This window comes from Neolamprologus brichardi, chromosome 9, assembly GCF_056152115.1.
Source record: "Neolamprologus brichardi isolate AB-2024 chromosome 9, ASM5615211v1, whole genome shotgun sequence".
In the NCBI taxonomy this organism is placed as follows: Eukaryota; Metazoa; Chordata; class Actinopteri; order Cichliformes; family Cichlidae; genus Neolamprologus; species Neolamprologus brichardi.
The window spans coordinates 37,228,938-37,255,757 of NC_142112.1; the positions used below are offsets into that span (position 1 = coordinate 37,228,938).

Here is a 26,820-nt window from a genome sequence, read left to right on the forward strand (position 1 = left end):
GAAGTGGGAGGTGTGACGACCTGTGTGACAAACCTATGGAGCTTCTCTAAAAATGGCCGGGTGGTGATTAGAGGCTGTCAGCTGGGTGCTGGAGGGGTGTGATGAAGCAAGTGATACGCAGCAGGTCCAACTTTTAGAAATGATGATTTCCTGCTAACGCGCTGGTGCCCGATCCCACAAGGGGGCGCTGTGTTTAAGCTACAGGGTGGACGAAAGGCAGGGTCGTAAAGTTTCAGCTCAGAACTCCAGGAGTGACAGGATCTCCATCAGGGAATGAATTCCAAAACAGACGCTCGCGCCGCCTTCAATGACAATTCCTCTTCGTTAGGCGACAGCAGCATCAGAGCGGGTAATAAAAACTGAGGGAAACCTCAGCCATACGACAGACACACTTCTAAGAGCAGATTGAAGCCTGAGGTGAGGAACATAAAAGTTCTCATCGTTAACATCATCTGGATTCCCGGAGCATAGCAACGAGACTCAAGGACAGACGACGAGCTACCCGTCAGCGTGTCCGAGCGTGAAACATCTTTCCTAATAAAACACGAGCTGCTGATCATATTCAGCTCAAATCAAACGGAACTGCTTCTCTCCGTCTTCGTCCACCTCCTCTTCCTCACACTTATCCCCCTCATCTTTCCTTCGCCAAGTCAACCTCGAAAAGAGCTGAGTAATAAAATAAAAAGTGTGGGCTGTTAAAGGTCACAGCGATTGAGCGAGAGAGCCAATGTGTGTGTCCTAATTAAAGCGGAGCCAGTGAGGAGGGAGAGTTTGTGCTAACGGAGCGGAATAACACGATCACTCGGTCAGGTAAACAGAGGCGAAGATCGACAGGCTGGAAATGAAGAACGCAGAAGAGACGAGGGAAAAGAGACAGTTAAATATGTCAGCGTGTCATTTTTATACAACTGAACTGTTTCCCAAGTTTCTCACGTGTGCAGGATGATGTGAGGGACACACTGCTCACATGTGTGTCCTGTGATGGGCCGAGGGCGGGCATACCTCACCTTTACACTTCCAACACACAAACAAATCAACTATGTTTTTCTTTTCTAATAAAGTCATTTTTTCCTTTCTCCAAATTGTTTAAAACCAGTTTTGGACCTAAACTACATGCCAGGATTCATACATGTTTAACCCTTTAAGACCTACCATAGAACCAAGTCCGCCAGAGCTTATATTATATTTTTACATGCTGTAGTGACATCAATACAACCATTATAGCCTAGATTTTAATAATATGTCTGCATTAAGTGCATAGTAATTACATAAATTGCAAAAAAGTGCAATAAACTACAAAAAAATGTAAAATCGTTTTTGTTTTTTTAACATATATTTCTAGTTAGAGAAATTTAAGAGGCTTATCCCTCAAAACTGTAAATACAAAAAAGTTGCACAAAATAGTTTCCCACCACAGGAAATTTATTTTGAGTGTCTTCATAGTTTTATTTTTGAAATACACCAATTTTTATACACTGCAGGAAAAACGAAAATAAACATTATAATGAAAATTTGCAAAAAAGCAGCATATGCATCAAAATAAACTATTTCCAGCAGTGCAATATGAGTCCTAAGCATCCCAGAAACAACACAGAAAGTCATAAAGTCAAAGATAACTTTTAAAAACACCAGTATAGGCTCATGAGGCCCTGATGGTAAAAAACTACATTTCCGCGAAAATGACGTCACTTCCGGTTTTGGGTGGGTAATGGCGGACATGCAAAAGTTCGTGCTGACATCTATTCCAACCTAGGAAGTGTTACGAACAGCTGATCGGATCGGCAAAGTTTTGGAGTTTCTGGAATATTATGTTTTTGTTGCTGCAAATGCTTTTTATGCAGTTTTTGCAAAGCTATATGTGGAAGGAAACTGTGACCGAGGACAAGCTGATGGCATAAGATGTAAGTACAACTCCTCCGGTTTCATATGCAGAAAAAATTATTGCGCTAGCTTATGTGGTTGCAGAGCTACCGGGATTTAAAAATAGTTACGCAAAACAGAGCGTGCTGCTCTGACCGGCTTTAAAGGGTTAAACTGGCCCGGGCAGATTCTACATCAGGGAATCTGTGGGGTTTCCCTCTGCACAGTGAGCAGGTTTCCCAACAGACGACACGTCTGATAAGTTTTTGCACACATGTCAGTTTTTACTGAATGCTGTTTAACCTCTTAACACCTAGCAGGTCACTGGTAGCCTGCATTGAGTAAAGTTGGGTTTTGTTTTAGCCATGAGCTCCATGCAAATGTTTCATGTTACATTTCAAATGATTGTTTTTGGTTTTTAGTGAGAGTTTTTCCTTCACATGTTTCAAACAGAGCAAATCTGCACAAAACGATGGACCCAAAAGACTCAGACTCCACAAAGGATTCAGTAATTAAGTAATCCCACAACCCCCGATTACTGTCATGGTCCTGGGTCATTTTGACCCAGCGTTTTGTGTTTCCTTGAAGTTCATTTTGTGCCTTGTGTTTATTCTGATTTTGTATTAGTTTATGGTTGAACCTGAAGTTTAGTGTTTTATCAGCCCTACCTGTGTCTGTCCTCGGTGCTCTGTTCATGTCCCCGTGTTGTAAATCAGTCTGTGGGTTTCCTGTTTTACTTTGAAGGCTCGTGTTCTGGATTTCCTGTTCTATTCTGAAGGTCTGTGTCTGTTGTCATTGTGTTCAGCTTGTGTCGTCCAGTCGTCGTGTGTATTAGGATCAGCTGTTCTCCCCTCCTGTGTGTGTTACCTGGTGTGTGTGTATTTAGTGGGTGTCGGTCTGCGTTCGTTGTCGGCTCGTCTGCGTTTTTGGTATCCTCCGTCAGTCTGCGTCTCTCTGCCTTTCACCCCGTGTCCTGAGGATTTCTAGTTGCTCTTTAGTTTTCCCAGTTTAGGTTTCCGTTAGCAGGTCTCATGATTCGTTGTCTGCCACTGTCACCTGTAAATAAACTCTCACTCATATCATCAGCCGGCTGCCTGCATTTTGGCTCCTCCTTTCATTCCACAACACGACTGCTGCCCCAGCCGTGACAATTACCAGGATAAAACATGGAAAAAATACAATGTTCCAATAAACCGACCATACAAACCATCCAAGATCTAATAATATATAAACCACAATCACAAAGGTCAGCTCTGCAAATAGAAAGTAGAGAGTAATCCACATTTTCCCAATTCCTAGTTTGCTCCACTTACATGAAACCAAACAAACTCCACACTGACTTTTCCCAGTGATCCACAAAAGCACAACAAGTTTACTTCACTCCCCACTAACGACAAAACTCAAGAAAACGTCTAGAACAACATAACGGCAAAGAGTCCACCAGTCTCCAAAGACTAAATATAATTTATATGCTGACATATATTTGAACTGATAAAGAGAGATGTAAAGTCAGAGTATAAAACATGTTTAAGCTCATATTTGAATTGTTTGAATGGTTTTGAATATTTTGAATCGGTGGAGGAGATCCAGCGTGATAAACTGTAGATGCACAATGATTTTTGCTTTTTAGGAGCAGAAGTGCACGATCCTAACTTCATGACCAATTTCTAAAATTTCTCCAAGACTGTTGGTTTTACATGTTTCATAAAAGCAGAAATACAAACGTAAAACGTAAAAAGGAAAGAAACAAACAGACCTCAGCATCATCCACTGAGCCTCGTCTGGTCATCAGGACACATCTGTAGAACATCTGTGCGCACAAACACACACACACACACACACACACACACACACACTCACACACACACACACACACACTCTCACACCACAAAAAGAAAACAATCACAAAAAATAAAGTTCGTTAAATGTTGATTTTAAATGATTCAACATCACAATTGCAGCACATCAACTTCTGCATTTCTGACAAACTACTTTCTGGACTGAAATCATTCATTTAGTGTAAAAACACTCAACAGTTTTTAATCTTTATTGGTAATAAATTCAAACTTCATTCAATTGATTCTACAACATTCAAACATCCACAAACTTCTCGCAGTAACTCCGTCTTCCCTGTTTTCTCGCTCGTCTTGTTACTCGAGTATTATCGTTCTCCTCTTGATCTACACTCTGACCTTTGCCTCTGTTCTTTCCCAGAAACCTTCTTCTTCTTCTTCTGTTGCCTTTCAGAAACATTCATAATGTGACCTACTTTGCCTACATTCAGTAAAGAGGAAGTCGTGATCACTTACACTAATGGTTGTAGAAGATGCTCCTCTTCAAACAGCTGCAGGGCTCGATGATGAAGACACTTTGTGTTTGTGTGTGTGCGTGTAAGAGACTGTGCTCACCGACCAGAGTGCATCCTCACACATATACACACATCCTCACACATACACACACACACTCTCATATACAGAGCGACAAACAGTAGCTTGGTGTGCATCAGTGTGTGTGTTCATACGTTGCTGATCTGCTCCTGAGTCCTTCTGAGTCTTTGCATCTCCGGAGTGTCGGACACGATGCTGAACCCTCGACCTTTGCTCTCCTCAAAGTCCTTCTTATACTTCACCTGCAGGAAGAGGGAACGAGACACTTCACATCCAAAGGGACGGTCACCCTGTGAAAGCGTCTCTGTGGCGGTTTGAGTGACAGAACTCGATCTATATTTGATGTGCTGCCATATTTAGCTCGTCCACGTCTGTCACGCTGTTGCACAAAGACAAACACCGGCTCGGCGTCTCCAGTCGAGCACTTCCACGCTTACACTTGCTATTTTCAGTGCACAAGCGTGTTCACGCTGACAAGGCTACATGACGAGCACAGCGAGGATGAACATGAAACGCTGGAGCTACACTTCTCAGCCTCAATCGCACCGAAGAATCGTGGAAACCACTAAACTATTTTCAGCGGTGCAACATTTAACTTATTTTATTCTGTGGGACAAGTTATCCCCACTCAGCTTTAAAATGTAACTTCTGTGTTTCACATTTCAAAGAACAAAACATGAAAAATATCTTAAGTTTGTGCTTTAAGGCTTTATTTAGTTAGACAAGACAGGAGAGGTGGGAGAAAGACTTGCAGGAAACCGCCTCGGGGCAGATTCAAGCCTCTGCAGCCGTACAGCGTGAGACTCACCTGCTGAGCCTCATGAGCTTTAATCAGCAGCCTGAGAGAAAGTTTCAACAACAGACCTTATTTTACGCATCCAAGCAAAAGTCTGTTCAGGAAACTGACACAAGGGAGTCACAACTCAGAACGTATTCCAACGGTCCTTTCCAATACCTGCACACTTTGCCTCAAAGAGAGTACAAAGAGCACTGAAGTGTACTAACAGAAGTATCCAAACTCAGAGACAGTGTATAACATTATGCAGTAAGGCTTTAAGAAGAGCAGTGGTTCGGTTTCCTCTGCGTGAAAAGACGGATGAGGAGGGCTGGTTATCGGATAATTTCTTGCTCCTAAATAAAACAGAGTTGGGTCATTGGGCCACACAAATTTCAGCACTTGTCCCAAAATTTCATCTTGAGAATTGATGACAGTGTCATAAATTGTAGGGACAAGGTAAAAAACTTGGGCGTGTGGTTTGACATGGTGCTCTCTTTTGAGTCTCATGTAAAAGAGATAACAAAGACCGCCTTTTATCATTAGAGGAACATCAGCCAGACACTGCAGAGGTTCTTGTCCATGCATTTGTGTCCTCACGTATTGATTATTGCAATGCTCTTCTTTCTGGGCTACCAAAAGAAAAGTTTCAGAGGTCTACAGATGGTGCAAAATGCAGCTGCTCGCATTTTAACAAGAACTGGGAAATTTGAGCACATTAGCCTGTACTGAACTCTCTGCATTGGCTACCTTGTCAGGTTCGAGCAGATTTTAAGGTCCTGCTGCTCACCTACAAGGCTTTAAACGGACTGGCACCTTCATACCTCTCCGACCTTTTACATCTTTATGTTCCATCTCGTGCTCTCCGATCTCAGGACTCTGGCCTTCTAAAGGTTCCTAGAGCCAGAAAAAAGACAGTTGGAGAGCTTTTTGTTTTCGTGCCCCGTTTCTGTGGAACAACCTCAAGATGTTAGGCAGGCTGCTCTGTGGAGGTTTTTAAAACTAAGCTGAAGACACATTTATTCACCTTATCTTACAAGTCTTAATTTTATGGCTTTTAGTTTATAAATGTTTACTGTTTTTAACTTGTATTGTGTCTTTTATCTGTATCGCTTTTATTTTTTTATTTTTTTTATCTTTTTAGTTTCAAATAGTTGTACAGCACTTTGTTTGAAAGCGCTTTATAAATAAAGTTATTATTATTATCCGCAGACGGCTGCGATCACGATGTGGTTCAGGAACTAATTAACGACATAATTCAGCTACGGTCTCATGAAAGCAACAAAACCGTGATGACGTGTAATGATATCTGAAGGTGGATTTCACCTTTAAGTGAGCCCACACAGCGAGAAATAATTACACCACTCGGCGCTCACATACGCCGCGGCAGCAATCAACTTCACACGGTGTGAAAAGGACTTTAAATATGCTGTAATCGCCCTGCGCACGTTTGGATCTGCAGGATATGAAAAGAAGTTTTTATTTCTGGCTTTAGAAGCTGATCTTCACTGCTCGACTGTTCTCGCTCCTCACAGAGTCCAACAGAGACAGTTTGGTTAATGATCTGGAAAAGTTATTTCAAGCCCACACCTATAATAACGTGATTGATGGTTATTTATTGACTGAAAGCGGAGCTGCTACTTAGTAAACTTGCTGAGATAAAGCTGCGGATGACACAATAGTGACGATTAGGACATTATGGCTCCAAACAAGTCGAGATGACAAGATTATGATCCAGAGTGGCTTCGTCACTTCATGGATCTCTTCTAAAGCCACAGCTTCCACTGAGAGGTTGATAAACAACTCATGAATGAAAGTCAGACTAATAGAGCCCGGTCTGCAAAAAAGTGAGAGCGAGACGCTGTGAGCGGTGTAAATAAAAACAGAATGCAATGATTTTTGGGAAAAGCGTGCCGACACTGATGGTGTTGATTAGTAAAATAACAAAAAAGAGACTGAGACTATCAGAAGGGACGATGGGGAGGAGTTCACCTCTCTGTGACAGACAGCAATCAAGCTTCTCAATGTAAGATTTCATCATCTGTTATCATCAAAGATCCAGAGAAGTGATGTTCAGGCCCTCAGAACTCAAACACACCTGACTCTGTGCTGGAAATCACTGCATGGGCTCAGAAACACTCCTAAAAACCACTGTCAGCGAACTCATCGCTGCATCTACACAAAGTTTGAACTCGACTGTGCAAAGATCCAAATCCAGCAACACTGTTGCCTCTTGACTCCAGTCTGACCAATCACAACGAGCCGTGGAATAAAGAGAGGTGGGACTCGATCTTGAGCCTGTACGACAGAATGAGGGGGCGTCGGCATCTGTGGAGGCCTCATTAATGCTGAGCGTTTGGAGAAACATGTGCTGCCATCCAGACAACTTCATCTTTTTCAGAAAAGGACTTGCTTATTCCACACTGACACGTTTTCCACACTTTCCAACAGCACAGCTGTTAAACTGGTCCGCCTGTCGTCTGCCTGCCACCCAGCAGCTGAAATCGAGCAAAAGGAATAAAAAATCTGGGAACTCGGGAGACCAATGCTGTAGTTTTAAAAGGCAAACACTCGCAGGGTCTTGTTAAAAGAAGAGGTGATGCAACTCAGCGGTAAACATGCTCTTAACTCAGCGTTTTTGAAGCGCACTGCTGTCGTTTAAATGAGCGGACATGTTTTAAAAGAACGATTTCTTGTGGTGTTTCTGTTTTATCCTCAGATACAGACTCTAAACGGCTCAAGTCCAACAATTTCAATATCTGGGGTCCCTCGTCGAGGAGAAGAAAGTGGCATCATCAGTGGAGATACGCTCCAGAATTGGGCAGGCGGCGGCAGCATTCACTTCCCTGCGCTGGTGCGTCTGGAAGAAGAAGAACATCTCATTGGCGACAAAGATCCGCCTTTACCGAACCCTGATCCTGCCCATTCTACTTTACGGCGCAGAGACGTGGACAATGCTCAAACACGACCTGAGCAAGCTCGAAGTTTTCCAAATGCGTTGCCTTAGATGCATTCTCGGCGTTCCCTTCGCGACCGTCATTCGAATGACACCATCCTCACCAGCTGCGGCAGCCAACCGACGATCGGCGACCTAATCCAGCACCGCCGACTCCCCATGGCCTACTCTGGTTGACCCGCCCCACCGATTGGAGGGTGCATCGAAATGCACCAAAAAAGACATGGATGAAACAAATCCAGGATGATTTGAAGGCCCTTTGACTTGACCTCGAGCAGGCAAGAACCATCGCCTTAGATCAAAAAGCGTGGAAGATAATCGTTGGTCAAGCGAGAGAACCTGCGGCACCTACAGCAGCGTACTGGTTGCGCGGCAGACCACCGCTGCTGGTCGCCCGCTAAGGACAAGAAGAAGAAACGGCTCTTTTACATTTCAGTTTAGAATCATGTCGTGGACCTGTTCAGGATTCTCCACACGTTTAACACATTCACTTTGCAGGACACTATTTCTCTATGAGGGCAGACTGATTCCTATCACAGATCTGTAAATGAGTCAGGGTCAGCCAAACCAATACTGTGTCCCTGCCAAGCAGCAGGCCGAGTGGATGATTTAGAGCCCACAGACAACAAGGATAACAAGCAGGCGGTCATTTTTACTCCGGTCCCGCCCGCACTTCAGCTCGACCTTCAGAGGAAACACTCTGCAGCTCGTTTGGACCTAATGTCATCCTGCTGGTGCCCATCAGTCATCAGTAACGGTCCATTAGCCCTCAGAACAGCGTTGCATAAGGCTATAAAAGCAGGAATATGACTCATAGCGTTGGTGTGTGTGTTCTGTTATTCTGCTCTCACTGTGATTGCCCCCATTCTCATTACAAAGCAGATTAAATCCCCATTCATCAGTCCGAGGCTCCCTGCAGAGCTAATATCACAAGCTAATGAGCTAAACTACACACACCCTCGCTCTCACACACACTCGAGAAACGTGGACTGTGGGGGTGGGGTTTGCATGGCTGACCATTTTTGATTGGTTGAGTGCATTGGCTCATTTTTTTTACATTCAATTAATTAAAATTATTTGTTGATGAATTTGGTAAGACTGCCTACGTCTTCTCCACAGTTATGACTGTAGACTGTATGTAATAAAACTAATGTGGTGAAGTCACCGTGAAACTAACGATGAACAAAGGACGATTTGTTTGGTTTCAAAGCAAAGTGTGACTGAATAGAAATCTAAGAACAACCATCAGTTGTCCTCATCAATCTGTGGACTCTGAATACTTTCCTGATGAGTTTACAGTCTCGATCGCTGGTTTCACTTTGGATAAAAAAGTCTCTGTGAGTCTGTCACCTGCGCTCTGATGTCTGACGTGAAAACACGGAGATGGAGACGGCGCAAAAGCATCAATCTTTTACAGAGTTTGTGGATACGACTCAGCAATCTCATCTGCAAAGCACTAAATCACAACTGACAGCAGCACAGCTTCATGCACTGTCGATTGTCCTTTGCTGTATGTGGAGACTCTTTTTGTAGTCTTCAACATCACCTCCTCTTAGACTGGAGTGGAACAGTTTTATAGTTTTATATGGTTGTGGTTGCTTCATCTGCTTCGCTGGTTTCAGGAAGTTACGTGGTTGAACACAGCTCTCTGTGTCCTGTATGGGTCCGGTTTGAGGGGACAAGGTTTCAACTATTACTTAACTATTATAAGGAGAACTCCAATGAAATGAAGGAAAACAACTTTTCTTGACAGGAAGAGAAGTCCAGGCTCAGGGAGGGGCAGCCATCTGCTTCGACTGTCAGGGCGATGAAAGGAAGACGAGAGAGAAATGGAGCATGGAGAGACCACGAACAACAAACTGGACAAAACAAACTCCAACAGAGAGAAGATCAAAGCTGAAAACAGGAAGTGAAGATGCATCAGGGTTTGTCCCATAGCAGCCTGAACCAAAGCAGCATAACTAGATCAGGGTCACCTGATCCAGCCCTCAAAATTAGCTTTAATCAATACTGGATGTTTTAAGGCTAATCCTTGAAGTACACAAACTGGGAGCTGGTTCCACTCATCTCAGTCGACTGTTAGAAAGTCTAACAACCACATGGAGGTGGCTGCAGCTCTGGAAGCAGAACAGCTCGTGATAGGAAGCACTTACACAGAAAGAACTTAGACAGAAGTGCTTGTGTCAATGGGTGAATGAGGCATGTTGTACAAAGCACTTTGAGTGGTCGAGTAGAAAAATGCGATATAAGAACCATAAGCTCTATAAGTGCTCTATTAGGTTAAAAAGAAACTATGAGGTGTTTAAAATGTGCTGATCAGGACTGTGTGAGATGGTCTGTGAGGCTGTTTAGGTTTCGATGAACGATCAGCTGAAGGATGAAAAACTGCAGTTTCAGATGGAGCAAATAAAATAAGAGCTGTTGATTTGATCTCACAGTGACTTTTAAATAAAACCGAATGATTTTAGTTTGCAATGAAAAATCGTTGTTTGGTGATTTTATGCAATTTTCAAGGGAAAAAAACATGAAGATTTTTATATTGTGACTTCTCTATATGTAATCCACATGCTTGAGACAGACAGCGCCAACCATAACCAGGTCACACGATCATGTCTCATCCTCTGTGCCTTACACAACGAGGTCAGTGCTGAACATACAGTGGGGCAAAAAAGTATTTAGTCAGCCACCGATTGTGCAAGTTCCCCCACTTAAAATGATGACAGAGGTCAGTAATTTGCACCAGAGGTACACTTCAACTGTGAGAGACAGAATGTGAAAAAAAAATCCATGAATTCACATGGTAGGATTTGTAAAGAATTTATTCGTAAATCAGGGTGGAAAATAAGTATTTGGTCACCTCAAACAAGGAAAATCCCTGGCTCTCACAGACCTGTAACGTCTTCTGTAAGAAGCTTTTCTGTCCCCCGCTCGTTACCTGTATGAATGGCACCTGTTTGACCTCATCATCTGTATAAAAGACACCTGTCCACAGCCTCAACCAGTCAGACTCCAAACTCCGCCATGGCCAAGACCAAAGAGCTTTCGAAGGACACCAGGAAAAGAATTGTAGACCTGCACCAGACTGGGAAGAGTGAATCTACAATAGGCAAGCAGCTTGGTGTGAAAAAATCAACTGTGGGAGCAATCATCAGAAAATGGAAGACATACAAGACCACTGATAAGCTCCCTCGATCTGGGGCTCCACGCAAGATCTCATCCCGTGGGGTCAAAATGATGAGAACGGTGAGCAAAGATCCCAGAACCACACGGGGGGACCTGGTGAATGACCTGCAGAGAGCTGGGACCAAAGTAACAAAGGTCACCATCAGTAACACACTACAACGGCAGGGAATCAAATCCCGCAGTGCCAGACGTGTTCCGCTGCTGAAGCCAGTGCATGTCCAGGCCCGTCTGAAGTTTGCCAGAGAGCACATGGATGATACAGCAGAGGATTGGGAGAATGTCATGTGGTCAGATGAAACCAAAGTAGAACTTTTTGGTATAAACTCAACTCGTCGTGTTTGGAGGAAGAAGAATACTGAGTTGCATCCCAAGAACACCATACCTACTGTGAAGCATGGGGGTGGAAACATCATGCTATGGGGCTGTTTTTCTGCCAAGGGGACAGGACGACTGATCCGTGTTAAGGACAGAATGAATGGGGCCAAGTATCGTGAGATTTTGAGCCAAAACCTCCTTCCATCAGTGAGAACTTTGAAGATGAAACGAGGCTGGGTCTTCCAACATGACAATGATCCAAAACACACCGCCCGGGCAACAAAGGAGTGGCTCCGTAAGAAGCATTTGAAAGTCCTGGAGTGGCCTAGCCAGTCTCCAGACCTCAACCCCATAGAAAATCTGTGGCGGGAGTTGAAAGTCCGTGTTGCTCGGCGACAGCCCCAAAACATCACTGCTCTTGAGAAGATCTGCATGGAGGAATGGGCCAAAATACCAGCTACTGTGTGTGCAAACCTGGTAAAGACCTATAGTAAACGTTTGACCTCTGTTATTGCCAACAAAGGTTATGTTACAAAGTATTGAGTTGTATTTTTGTTTTTGACCAAATACTTATTTTCCACCCTGATTTACGAATAAATTCTTTACAAATCCTACCATGTGAATTCATGGATTTTTTTTTCACATTCTGTCTCTCACAGTTGAAGTGTACCTCTGGTGCAAATTACTGACCTCTGTCATCATTTTAAGTGGGGGAACTTGCACAATCGGTGGCTGACTAAATACTTTTTTGCCCCACTGTATGTGGGGTTACCCAGTGTGTGTAATGTAAGCACACTAATGCTACACAGAGTCGCTGTCTGTTACAATCAGCTTCCTGAAGGAGAACCTGTGATCTTCAGAGCTAATATAAACAGACTTAAACATTAGGGGTGCAACGATACACAAAATTCACGGTTCGGTTGGGTTTGATACTTTGGTGTCACGGTTCGATATTTTTTCGATACAAAAAAAAATGTTCATGCCTTTTTAATTTGTCATTTATTAAAATTATAAATATATATTTTAACTCAAAAGTACAGTTTTTAAATTTAATGTTGCTGAAACAACAAAGTAATAAAAATAAATCTATCTGATGGAGAAATCACTCATCTTTGGAAAAGAGAGTTTATTACAGAGAAATGTCTCTTTCAAAATAAAAGCTATACTATACGCTTCTTCTGGGCTATATTCTCAGCAGCATATTAAACATATCAGGTCCCCATAAGGAGAATCATGTGCTAACGGCTGTCTAAATGACTCGGGTAAAGTTTGTAGCATGCTGCTTGTTGTTTTTGTCTGCTTCCACTTGTCTTTGCACGAGGATGATGTCGGAGTAAATGTGCAGTCATATTCGTTGTGTTCCCACTAGTGCTGTCAGCGTTAATCTGAAATGACGTTAACGCCACAACACGGCAAATCTCCGTTAACGAGCTACCGCGGATCGCCCCGTGCGTGGGGCTGGACGGCCAACACGTTAACGAGCTAACTGCACTAACACACTAGTTCCCACCCATGTAATTGAGCACTGCGTGGCACATCCAACATACTGTTTTACTTTAGTCCATGACGCGCTTACCTTCAGGGTCATACGTCACATGAAGACCAAAATAGTTCCAAACGCCAGATCTGAATGAGGGTGGGGGAGGTTCAATTTGCCATGTTGCAAGGAGAGCTAAACTTCTGTCTCGCTAGCTTGCGCTGCGCTCAGTGAATCTGCGTTCGACTACTCCGCCTAGGCTGCACTGTCGAGTGCAGATCCACTGAGCGCTCAACACAGACAGCACCGTCAGAAGGAAAGTTGATAAAATAAATTAAAAATTTTGTATTGTTCAATACATATGCGTACCGAACCGAAAGCACTGTATCGAACGATTCAATATCGATACGAGTATTGTTGCACCCCTAATAAACATGACCTAAAGCGAGAGCAGGCGAGTGCACGGCACAAGGGAAGAGGGCAGGACTTTTAAAAAGCCTCTTTTTACAAAGACAATGCTAAAATTGACACATTAGTCATTTGACATCTTTATTGATGCTGATTTAAGTCTATTCCAGTTCGATTTCAGCTAACCTCCACACCCAAAAAGGAGAAGATACAAACGCACCACTGTTGAAACTTTAGGGATGCACCTTCTTTATTTGAGTGGTTCCCACTCCACACCTGCCTGCTATGTAGATGTATGATATGCTAGTGGATCTTTAACCCATTTCTGCTGATATGAATCCAGTGTACAAACCATGAAGACTATAGTACAGCTACACAGAGCTGTGGGGTCTGTAAAGCTGTAGAAAATAAAACGTTTATTTTCCCCTCAGTCGATGTGGATCTATGTCTTTGGTCTGTTGTGTATGTAAAAGGCCAACCAGTGCCGAGAGATGGAAAAGTGTTGATTTTGGTTTGGATGATTTGGTTTCACATATTCTGAAGCATGCTGTTCATGTGAAAGTGTTTAGACCTGAATAATAATGATGATAAATAATAATAATAATTTAGTATTCTTATGGAAAGTGCTCACAGGATGTGCTTTATTTTGAAATACAAGGAAGTGCCCTACTCTGTCTCTAGCTTTAGTGATGCCTGCTGCTTGCAGCTGTGTGGTGTCATCCTGGATGAACAGCTGTACTTCCTGTGCAGCAGCTTCATGCTCTGGACTGAACCCAAACAGCATCTATTATAATTTTGACATAATGATTACTTTTTAAAAATGTCGTTATTATTATTAAAATCAGAAGAAATAAGTTAATCTTTCGTTTTCATAACTTTAGGAAACAAAGAGATTTTTTTATTTGAATCATAGTTTCCTAATCCTCTGATATTGCTGAGCCTTTTGTCTTTATTTATGTTTTTGAAGTGCTGAATTTGTCCTGTGTTTGGTTTCATGTCCTTGTGCTCTTTGTAGTAGTTTTACTTCCCCGTTGTTCCTCCCTCATCTCTGAGCTCGTCTCTGCTGTCGTGTCTGTGAGGCTCGTCTCTGTTTTACTTTGAAGTTTAGCGTCATGTTTTTTATTTCTAGGTTGTTGGTTTACTTTCTGTCTTCTTCCCTCTACATGTCTCAGCCCACCCCTGACTGTTTCTACCTGTGTCAGTTACACTCAGCTGTACCTCCTTCCTCACCCTCCGCGTGTACATCCACCAGCCACTGTATTAAGTAAACCCTGCTGATACTGGCTTGGACACTCGTCTGCTTTCAGAACTTCTTTAACTGGCACAGATTAAACAAACGTCCTTTGTGTTGCGTGTTCAGAGATGCTCTGTTACCGCGCTTGTAACGAGTGATCATTTGAGTAGCTGCCTGGTCTCTCCTCTGGCCTCTGCCATCAACAAGCCATTTCAGCCAGATTATGTCTACATGCCTCAACACGCCGAGATGCTGCCATGTGATTGGCTGATTAGATATTTGTGTGAACAATTGAGCAGGTATTCCTAATAAAGTGTCTTTTGTCAGTTTCCCTGTGCTACCCTGTGTGTTCACCTGTGTTTCTTGATTAGCTTAACATTTTCCACTTTGCTTACTGCCTAAATAAACATTCATCTTTGACTGGATGTCAGCCAGTGTATACTTCAAAGACTCTTATTGTGAAAGGCAGAGTAGGAAGAAGCCTTTCTCACACGTGTAGGAGAGTTTGGATCTCCTCATCAAAACAACATTGCAACAGTGATGATGTCAGCAGTCTGCACTAACAGGGCATTAAAATCCAAAAGATCATCGATGTAAAATATTTGGTTTTTACACTTTCGGAGGAAAATGAGTGGAAAGAATAAACGGCAGCAGGAGACGGGACAGAATCCACGAGTGTGTGAAACTGTGGTCTGTAAATGACAAATATTTGATGGAGGGGTCGTTACTGGCACAGAGCGGGACACAGACACACATAAGCATGCCAAACAGCATGCCCCCTCCAGCAGACTGCTGAGTGGACATCTGTCCTTTTGTACTGCAGTCTGCTGGGCTGACACACACACACACACACACACACACACACACACACACACACACACACACACACACACACACACACACACTGGATGAGGACATATGGCACAGATAGCTGGCTGATTCTCTCACATGTCCATTGCATCAGTTAGTGTCAGTAAATCAGTGCAGTGACTCATCTCGCCTTCGGGAAGCAGAGCTGCCAGCACAGCGTCTCCCGGCTCACCTGAGCGTTGGTTTTCTTCTCTGTGCCGTGCCACAGGGGAGGAGATATGAAGCTAGGAAGGTTTCAACCACATCAGGGCATCAAACAGTGTGACCTGATCTACGAGGATCTGTCGTTTTAAACAAAAGATGTACTTTTATTCAAGACCAAGCTACACAGCAGCCGTTTGTAGAGTACCAGCTGCCTCTGCTGAAGGAATCATTATGTTTCTTGACTTGATGACTGAAGTGGATCTGGGCAAACAGGCAGATCTGCGGGGTTTCAATCCAAATGTAGCATAAATTTTAACCCATTTCCAGAAAATAGGTAAAGAAAATGTGGACCATAGGGTTTGGGCGTTTTTCACGGAGAAAAGAAAAACTGAAGAAGTTAAAGGGGAAAAAGCTCCAGTGAAAACCTAAACTGCCTGAAAGGTCGCGGTATGTTGGTGAAACCTTCTTAGCTTCATGTCTCCTCCCCTTTGGCACAGAGATGAAAACTAACGCTCAGGTGCACAGCTCTGCTTCCTGGAGGCGAAATGAGGAGAATGTGATGGAAGTTTGTCTATTTATACTCTGCATCTGGCTTTTACATACATTTGTTTTATCGCAGTCAAAGTACACCAGAGCTGTGGGGAAAACAAGGAGGCAGCCTGGCATCATTCAAAGGGAAAAACCAACCAGACGAACACTACAGGCATCATCATCATCAAAGCAGGTCAGAGATGATGGCGGCGCTCCTGCATCGTACACACATCTGAGGTGTGTGTGTGTGTGTTTACCTGGCTTTGCAGCTCGCTCTGCTGTCTCAGTCTCAGGTTCTCTGGAGTGTCGGCCACGATGGTGAAGGACGTCTTGGGGTAATGTCTGAAATGAGACAGAGAGCGTGGTCATGCATGAAAGGTGAAAGTTCATGACAGGACAACTATGGTTTGTTTGAAATGGTTCCCAGGAGAAAGCCGCTTCTCTCTGAAAAGGATACTGAAGCACATCGTAGGTTTGCAAAGTTGCATGTGAACAAAACAGAACAAAAGAAACCAAACACACGATATCAGCAAACACCAGCTGTCTGAGGTGATGTTGGGGTGAGGATTGGAGCACCTTGCAGTCACTGGGTTGACCGAGAACTCCTCTGTATAACAAAGTTTTCTAGAGTCTAGTGTGAGTCTGTCTGACAGATGAAGCTGAAACTGAGTCATGCAACAGGACAATGATCCTAAGCACAGCAGGAAATCTACAACAGGATGTCTGACAAAGGAAAGAATCGGAAAGTGACGCATGCACGTTTTAGAAATCCTTAAAAAGTTTTGAGATTGACTATAATATCTGAAGTTCTCTGACAAAACTCTGACATTGCTAATATATATTGTAATATATCTATATCACTGAAAAGCACTTCTGGATGGATGCAAACTGCATTTCGTTGCCCTGTGCATGTGCATGTGCAATGACAATAAAGTTGAATTCTATTCTATTCTATTCAAAAGCCAGAACTACACGGCATTTAAACGTCTCGTTAAAGGTTTGTAACCTGCATCAACAAACAGTCATGAGGCTAATACAGAAAATTCACAATAATAAATATTTGAGTGCTTAGAAGCAGCAGGAATGCTGTAAACTCACCACTGACAATTTGTTAATGATCCATTTCTACTAAAGGTGCTCGAAGCTGTTTGTTTATCACCTGTAGCTGTAACCACTCACATCTTTGTTTCTCTCACTGCGAAGAACATTTTAATACAAATGTCGGAGCCCTTTGTGTCCTGTGAGTCACCTCATTGAGTTAATGACCCACCAGGACGGTGACATTAGCAGAAACAATGACCCATTAAGAGGACGTAAAATTAAAAAGCAGCACTGTGCTATTACTCTACTTATCTCACTTGACCTTTCCATCTCTTACTAAGAGCCTTTGGTGCTTTCATTTCTCTGCATCTAAGAACAGAGTTTGAATTTTAGCTTTTGTCTGCAGGAGCCCACGGCGTGTAGGACAATGGGTTTCAGTAACTACCGTATGAGGAGAGTGGATGGGAGACGGAGGTGGAAAACACTCCCACACACCACCTCCAACAACCTTTGAGGATATATTTTTAGTAAAACTGGCGTTTAGCCCACAAAGAGAAACCCTCTGTGAGCTTTTAAGGATAGTTTTGCAAAGGAAGGACCAGTGAGCAGAAATGTAGAGCTTTAAAATCTCAAATCGCCCTCAAAACCTCGAGCCTTCTCTCATCTATGGACAGAATATGTAATTTTTATTGGAAAAACTCACCAAACCCCCACAAAACAGAGATTTTACCCTCCTACACTTGATATCAAAAGTTTCGTGTGACAGCTTTTTCCTCAAACGAATCCTTGGACATTTTCAACCAGCACGTTTCTCTGTAAAGGTCATCGATCATCGTTCTCTGATTTGAAGCAATTCATGCTTTGGCTTGACTTGATTTTTAACATTTTCTTTGCTGCCGTTTCCTCATTTTGCATCTTTCATGATGAATGCACTTCTAAAAACAGGATGTTATTTTTCTATGAAACACTGAATATGTTTGTTGCTTCTGGATTCAAAGTGTGATCCAATGTCTGAGAAGGAAAACTAACAAATCCAAAAGCAACAAAATGGGAGAGACTGGTGCCCAAAGTCAGCTGGGATAGGCTCCGGGTCCCCAAAACCTAGTTGGACAAGTTGTTGCCCTCACTTCTATAACATTGGTGCTCTTTGGTGTCTGTGTTGTTCTACTTTTAGTGACATGTACAGTTCAATTTAACCCTTTAAGAGCTACCACAGAACCAAGTCCGCCAGAGCTTATATTATATGTTTACATGCTGTGGAGCCATTTTTGGGAGCATTTCAAGTTGCTATACATCAATACAACCATTATAGCCCAGATTTTAATAATATGTCTGCATTAAGTGCATAGTAATTACATAAATTGCAAAAAAGTGCAATAAACTACAAAAAAATTGAAAATCTTTTTTGTTTTTTTAACATATATTTCTAGTTAGAGAAATTTAAGAGGCTTATCCCTCAAAACTGTAAATACAAAAAAGTTGCACAAAATAGTTTCCCACCACAGGAAATTTATTTTGAGTGTCTTCATAGTTTTATTTTTGAAATACACCAATTTTTATATACTGCAGGAAAAACGAAAATAAATATTATAATGCAAATTTGCAAAAAAGCAGCATATGCATCAAAATAAACTATTTCCAGCAGTGCAATATGAGTCCTAAGCATCCCAGAAACCACACAGAAAGTCATAAAGTCAAACATAACTTTTAAAAACACCAGTATAGGCTCATGAGGCCCTGATGGTAAAAAACTACATTTCTGCGAAAATGACGTCACTTCCGGTTTCGGGCAGGTCATGGCGGACATGCGATAGTTCGCGCTGATGGACGTAGGAAGTGTTACAAACAGCTGATCAGATCAGCAAAGCGTGTTTCTGTAATATTATGTTTTTGTTGCTGCAAGTGCTTTTTATGCAGTTTTTGCAAAGCTATATGTGGAAGGAAACTGTGACCGAGCACAAGCTGATGGCATAAGATGTAAGTACAACTCCTCAGGTTTCATGTGCAAAAAAAATTATTGCGCTAGCTTACGTGGTTGCAGAGCTACCGGGATTTAAAAGTAGTTGCACAAAACGGAGCTCCAACCGGTTTTAAAGGGTTAAGAGGCTGGAGGGGAGATGGTGTCAGAATCTTTACAATGTCCTGCTTCATGTCCTATTTCGTCCTTTAAGTTCTTGCTGATTCACTTAGTTTGCTGGTGTAGGCACTAAAATCTTTTTCGTCATGGACCTTGAAATGTTAGTTTTTTGTTCTCATTTGTATTTCTAGTTCTCATCTCTCTATGCCTCATTGCATTTGTACTTGCCTTTACTTCCTTTCCACATTATCAGCTCATTTTTCAGTCCGCGTGTACCTATGTGTATAAATAACCTGGTCTGATAGGTTTTTCCCTACAGCTTCCATCATATGTAAGGTTTTTGTTGTTGTTTGTGTTTGTGGCTTTGTCCTATCATGGTTTCGGTTAAAATATGCCCCTCCCCCTCCATGTTGTGGAGCACTGATAAAACTGCGCATCCATATTTCAGAGAGGAAATGCTCTCTCAATCAAGTTTTGTTTGATTACTACGGTACTGTTTCCAGAGAAATGGATCAATCACAGGTTGTAGTTTGTGGCTTGTTTGAACTTCACTGAGTGACCTCGTGCCACCTAAAAGAAACTGTCACAGCTGTCTCATGCTGATAGCTGCTGCTCAGCTCGGAGGCTCAGTGGAGCTGCTTTTGTAACGGTGGCGCGCAGTGGGTGGAAGAAACCGAAACACGGCATGAAAACGACACTCAGCACACAGAGAACTGAGTCACGGACACGAAGGTCACTGGACCTAAAAACATGGAAGAAATAATATTTCTATTAGAGTGGTGCGGTTTTGTTAACAGTAGAAAAGTTGATAATCGGGACTCAAGATGCAGCTGTATGGGGGGCTTACGCTTTGCACTGAGAACAGGAGCGATTTAAAAAGAAAGTGCTATGAGGCTAAGTGTTGGCAAAATTAACTGTTGTTGTAAACATGTACACTGTCTATGTTTTTAGAGTGTATACAAAAAATGAACATATTTCTGGGTGAAGTGCCACGGCCTGCATTCTTTATAACAGTCAACAGAGGGCGAACAGTTGAGGGGGGGCTTTAAGGTGTGGCTGCTCTAAAATGTCCAGTTTTCTCAGTCCGATCATATACAACTGGTGTCCATGTTTATATGCAGTCTGTGGTAGAGCAATAACAACATAACGGTCGTCTCTACATTCAGTCCAGGTTCAGGTGATGTCTCTGCCGTTGACTACAGCTCCCTGCGAGCAGGCTGGAAACCCCGGAGGAGCCCAGCAACCAGTCGATCTGCTGATTCAGAGAGAAGCCTCGTAACTCTCTTCGAGCGAGAGTGAATCATCGTTGCCACCAGCGTATTCAGCAGCAGAGTTTGACCACTTCAGCGAACTGTCCTTCACTCCTCTCTTCCTCCTACTTCACCTCGTTCTTCCTCCCACTCTCATTTTCTCACTCCTCTCCCACACACACTCTCTCATATCCAGATAGAGAGCCGGCTCCTGTTTTACACTCTTCACAGTTAGAACAAATGTCATTTTTAATGAGTCCATCAGTTATTGAAGCACAGATAAAGTCGTGTGAATACTTTAATGCATGTTTGCTGTTTGTTTGATAGAAATTTAGTAGTTATACTAAACTGTTCAGTGATACACACACGATATGCTTATTTGTGTTTCTGCGCTGTAGCTGAACAACATGAGAAGCATGTTGTTGAGTACTGAACAGCATCACTTTGTTTCTGTGTCTCAGTTTAACCTTGTAATTACAGCATAACTGTGCTGTGGTCTGAACAGGGACATAAACAGTCATCATCTTCTTTACTCAGTGGGCTTTCTCACTGTGTTTTCTTCACACTCAGAAGTGTAGCACCTCTATGAATCTAGAAGCATTATTTCGAACTTGTCACTGCTTCTGATTCTTTCCTGTCATTTCATTTTCTTTGTCTTACTTTCTGTTTTGTCTCTTTCCTCTTAAACGTCTGTGACATTTGAAGTCTTTGGCTCCATGACGGCACCGCACAGGGTTGTTGTTCATTTTCTTTTTGTTCGATTGTGTGTACGCTTCAGAGCAACACCTCAACTGTTTCAAGAATGCATTTAGTCCCCACATTGGTCCTCACATTGGTCTACCAGATCCTTGGACTGGTGATTGTTTCTTTTTCAACATTTTCTCCCAATTTGTCCCAGTCCCAGTCTCTGAAGCCATTGGCTACTCTGCTGACTTATGGGGGGCCACACAGGAAGCAATTTACTCGTTACGCATCACTTTGTTGCTTACAGTCCGTCGCTAGTAGACATTCCAGGTTCTGGTTGCCTAGGTAACCCTATAATTTATTTACCACCGCCTCACAAATGAATCAGTGGTTCTTCATTGTAACAAAGTTACAAAATTTAGTTTGGGAACCGCCCACTTCGTGTTACAAAGACGCTAACTACGTTCGACCGTTCGGCTTCTGTGGTTTCTGTTCACTAGACAGGAAGTAAGAGGTTTTAAGTAATGGCTTAGTTACCTCCACGTTAAAAGCCTGTGGTATGTAACCTGTTAATGAAGAGACTGATCAAAATTAAAACTGAAGAATTACTTAACTGTGAGGTGTCTTTGAGTGGTTTTGTAGGAGTGGGGTCTAAAAGGTATGTTGATGGTTTAGAGGAACATTATTGAAGTTAAATTGAGCTCAGAAAGATGTACAAGAGAGAAAAGAGTTAATAAAGTTAATGTACTTAATGATATATCTACAGAACTGCTTGATTTTTTTCTCTAATGACTTCAGAAATTCATAAAGTTGTTGTTATTTAAGATTAAATGAATACTTGGCTGAACAGAGTTTTCACCCTTTTTGAAAACAAACCTGGGCATGTTCCTGTGGCTCCTGTTAGTGAGCAATATTGAGATGTCTTAGCTTAAAGAAGGGCAAGTATCAAAGTATTTTTTCAGGTCAGTGCATGTTTTTCTTATATAGATCTATTTGGATGGATATATTTCTTATATAGAGAGAAACATGCTTTTTTTAGGGCTTAGTTTGCGACAATATACAATAAAAACTTTGGTTTTTGTTTTAAGCTCTGTGTGAAGGTGAAGAACGGGATTAGAAAAGTAGCTGTAAAGATGTCCGGTAAGGCTCCAGGACATCACTGTAAGGCAAACGAATGATGCCTGAACATGGTTGTGTGTTTCACTTCTGCGTCTTTATCAATAACACACACACACACACACACACTTATTAAGTTTCACTTCACCTGCTCCCGTATCTACTGGCAACCATGAATGCTTTGTTCATTTGGCGCAACCCAATCCTTTGAGACAAAGACTGGCTCTGTGGGATATCTTACACACACACACACACACACACACACACACACACACACAGCTTCTGGCTGGACAAGCAGCTCAGGACAAAAACTCGGTTTGTGTGAAGTCATTAACAGCCAGCGGACATCCAGACGCCTGCAGCAGACAAGCAGTCTGCTCTGTTCTACACATGAGCTCTGCTTTTCAGTAAAAAGCAAAAAAACAAAACAACTAAAGATACTAATAAATAAACTTCCTCTTCAGTAAAAATGTGTTCATGTTTAGAATACTAACCAGTTACTACACTCTACACCAGGGGTGTCAAACATAAGGCCCGGGGGCCAGAGTCAGCCTGACAAAGAGTCCTATCCTTAATTATATATTTAAATGTTTTACAGCTACTCTTAAAGACCGTTCATACACAACATAACGATGTGTGACCCACTATCTGAAATGACTTTGACATTACAGCTTTAATCACCCCTCACCGCACAGCTTCAAGATCACCTGTGAGGTTTTGGGACCTACATCAGCTGCAGATGATTTGCGATATTTACAAAGTCCAGATAAGAGAATTAGAAGATAAATAAATGTGGATGCAAAACTCAGATTTTTATTTGATTGCACTACTCACTGTTTAAAATCCTTCTTTATCTGATACTGGGGCATGATGCATTAGCTCCGCCCCTTTAAACTAACTTCCTGATTGGCTGTTCCTCACAAACTGCATTTATTAGCAAGCAGGTGGGTGGAGCTTCTGAGGCTGGCTGTATCAGGGATATCCCCTTTTTTTCTCCGCAGAACTCAGTTGCAGTGATTTAGTGAAGTTTGGCAAGAACGGCCATGAGACAAAGGTGGAGATGCTGAATGAGTGGATTTCTCTTATTCACAGATACACAATTTTCAGGATAACAACAAACTACACGCAGTGCTAAACAAACAGGGAGGTGTTTGTGTCGCTCTCGTCTACGTGAGGACTAAAAATAATCTCTGCCACATAAGGAAACACACACACACACACACACACACACACACACACACAAACACACACACACACACACACACACACACACACACACACACACACACACAGTGTCCTTTAAACTGTTTCCAAAATTCCCTCAGACACATCCTGCCTTTCTGTTACTGCTCAGTTAAGACACCACATTTACAGTACACTGGAGTGTGTGTGTGTGTGTGTGTGTGTGTCTGAGAGATGCAGTGGGTGTGTTGTGGGTACAGATTTAGATTTACCATTGTCTATGATGTTGCAGTGGCATTTGCCAGACGACAGTCTCCTCACTCTCCCAGCAGCAGTGACGCACACGACTCGAACTCAGCATTCAGACACAGTGTGTGTGTGTGTGTGTGTGTGTGTGTGTGTGTGTGTGTGTGTGTGTGTGTGTGTGTGTGTTTGAGCCCCAGAAAGAAACGCTACATCATGTTCTCACATTTAAACACAAGGACTGGGGGTTTATTTATTGCACACACTTTTTTTTGAAGTGTGATAGTTTCACAAGAATCATTATTTGACGTCATCACACCGACATCGACACAAAAAGGTTTATCTTCATTTACATGTAAATCTGGGGCCTTGTGCACCATTACATAAAACTAAATGAGTACAGTCTGTGCTCTCAGAACGATGCCCCACTTTTCCTTGAATAATCTACAGACTGAGCTGAAGTGTCAGCGATCGTTATCACAGATTAGGTTGATTTCTTTTTTAACTCTTGATAAGTGTGATCACTCTTGAAACATGAGATCTACTATTCTTTACTTGGACTTTCATCTGTGCAACGTTGCAAAAATGAGGAACATCCTGTGAAAGAGTGAGTCTATTGTAATTCTTTTAAATCAGGTGGTTGATGGTACCACAGCCAGGACAACGTAAAACAGCAACGTTCTCTCGGATGATCTGATATCCTCGTGTTGGTGTTGTCCCCAGATCATCATGAAAATGTTGTTCCAGGTTCAACATTGCAAGTGACCAATCACATTATTGTGACGTTATTCTTTTGCGCACCAACCCATTCGTGCATTTATAAAATTCCAATGTTGCAAGGACAATATCAATTCTGCTTAGCGTTTATTAAAGGGTCAGGGTTAGGGTCAGGGTTAGGGTCCGTTGATCGGCGGACAAAGGCGGTTTCTCGCAGCTTAAGTACAGTTTTTTGTTTTACGCCGGTTTTTCCCGAAGTCGCAAAAGTATGACATCACAACATTCTGATTGGTCACTTGCAATGTTGATCCTGGAACAACCTTTAGTATGATGATCTGGGAACAACACCAACACGAGGATATCAGATCGTGCAAGTTCTCTCTCTGGACAAAACTGCTCCCTGTAGCTCCTCTCGTCTGGCTCTCGTTTTAATCCAGAATTTAAAATCCTTCTCTTCACATACAAAGTCCTGAATAATCAGGAATTATTCTTAAATAATATCTTAAAGACTTCACAGCATCATCTTATCCCAACAGCACAGAACTGCAGGCTTAGTCGAGGAGACGCCTCGACCTCTGAGATTAGAGATCTCAGGATGCACTGAGCACTTCTGCTGCACTCATCTTTTTCAATCCTGATAATTTATTTTATTACACGATTACATTTTGCCGTCCGTCTCCTGTAGTTTGTGTTTTTGTCCTGTTTCTCTCCTCCTAATCCCCTCTACCATCCAAATGGTTACAGCAGATGGCCGCCTCTCCATGAACCTGGTTCTGCAGGAGATCTCTTCCTGTTGAAAGAGCGTTCTGCCTCCCTACCGTCACCAACTGCCTGCTTACAGTTTATTATCTAATTATTGAGGTTTTCTCTCTAATATTGTCAAGTCTTTACAAACAGTGAAAAGAGAGCAGAGGACAGAGCTGTTATCAAGCCTGCTGTCACTGTAGCTCGTCCAGGCTTTCTGCGTGATGAGGGTGAGGCAGGCTCCACAGTCCTCAGCTCCCCCCGTCAACATCAACAACACAAACAACAAATGGACAGGTGGGCGGAGCCACGTGATCACATACTGACAGGTTAGAAAAGAGAAACTGAAGTTTCTGTCAGAGCACTCTGGAAGCGAGACAGATGAAGAGGACGACGACGGGGCAGGGTTGACGGCTGAATGTGTGTGCGCGCTCGCCGGTCAGCCTGGCCTCGGTCCACCTTCCTGCTTAGGTGTTGATGAAACTCTCAGTGTGGGCTCAGGACAGACTTGGCTGCTGCAAACCTCGCTCAGTGTCCAGCAGCATAAAATATGCAATGCAGGGAAAATACTGCGCCTGCTGTACGGAGAGTTACTGACTGCACAAAGTGGCACAGACGGGAAAGGGAGAAGGTTTGGGTTCAAAGTCAACGTTGCAGACAACTTGTTTCTAAGGATGCAACTTTTACTTTGAAGGCAAACTGCCTTCAAAGTAAAAGTCCCTTTCCAGTTTGTGCCACACTCGAGGTTTACAAGTGATCAGCTCCTTTGCAAACGACTTAACCCAGCGAGAGCCACCAACCTCCACAAACCACTGCCAACCAGTCGGTGACTACTTACGTTTCCCTAGCAACCAGCAGTTGCATCACATCCAACACCGTGGACAGCTCTGAGTAATGTGCGTATGATGTCACACGAGAAACATCAAGACACAAAATATGATAGCCGGAGTACAGAGCTTCAAACGCTTCAGCTTGACAAACATTAAAGCAAGATAAAGATGTTATAAATGTATTTTCAATAAATAAAAACATTAAATCAGTAAAACAAAACCCATCAATATAAACATACGATACATGTTACTGTCCTGGAAAATCTTAAGTCAACATCAAAGTAAATGAATGAAAATACTTTGAAACATGCAAAACTTGGAGAGGAGGAAGCTCTCTCACACACACACACACACACACACACACACACACACACACACTCCTCGTGCCTATGGTACGACAGCTTTTCTCCGTGCCCCTGGTACACTGCACACAAACACCTTGCCCCACACACACAACTCCTCGTCATTACATCCCAGGTCACAGACAGTTCACAGTCTGAGGTGCTGCAGCGTCATCCTCCATAAACAGCTCCTCTCTGAGCTGGCTCGGCTCGGCTCGGCTCAGGTCTGAACGCCACAGCTCGTCTCGTGTTGGGAAAACCAGCAACAGACCTACTAAAGGACGATTCCACCGATTTCAAACTCAGATATCCACGTCCATGAAGCTATGGAGGAGCGTCACCTGACTGATATTTAAATGAATACTGAATATAATGAATGTTAAATTAATATTAACCAATGTTAAGTTGGTATTAGACTTTTAAAAGACACCCTGCACTACAAACCTGCAGTGAAG

The 26,820-nt window shown here is 42.7% G+C and overlaps 1 protein-coding gene across 1 annotated transcript in view; it reads right to left on the minus strand.

Annotated features, from left to right (window-relative positions):
- The window catches only part of LOC102779135 (LIM zinc-binding domain-containing Nebulette-like), a 59,812-nt gene that overhangs the window by 8,805 nt on the left and 24,187 nt on the right, over positions 1-26,820 (minus strand). Inside the window, exons 3-4 of the mRNA XM_087846557.1 lie at positions 16,398-16,482; positions 3,617-4,489 (exon numbers count right to left, since the gene is read on the minus strand). Coding sequence (XP_087702683.1) covers positions 4,376-4,489; positions 16,398-16,482 — 199 coding nt within the window. The 3' untranslated portion in view covers positions 3,617-4,375. The remainder of the gene's footprint in view (positions 1-3,616; positions 4,490-16,397; positions 16,483-26,820) is intronic.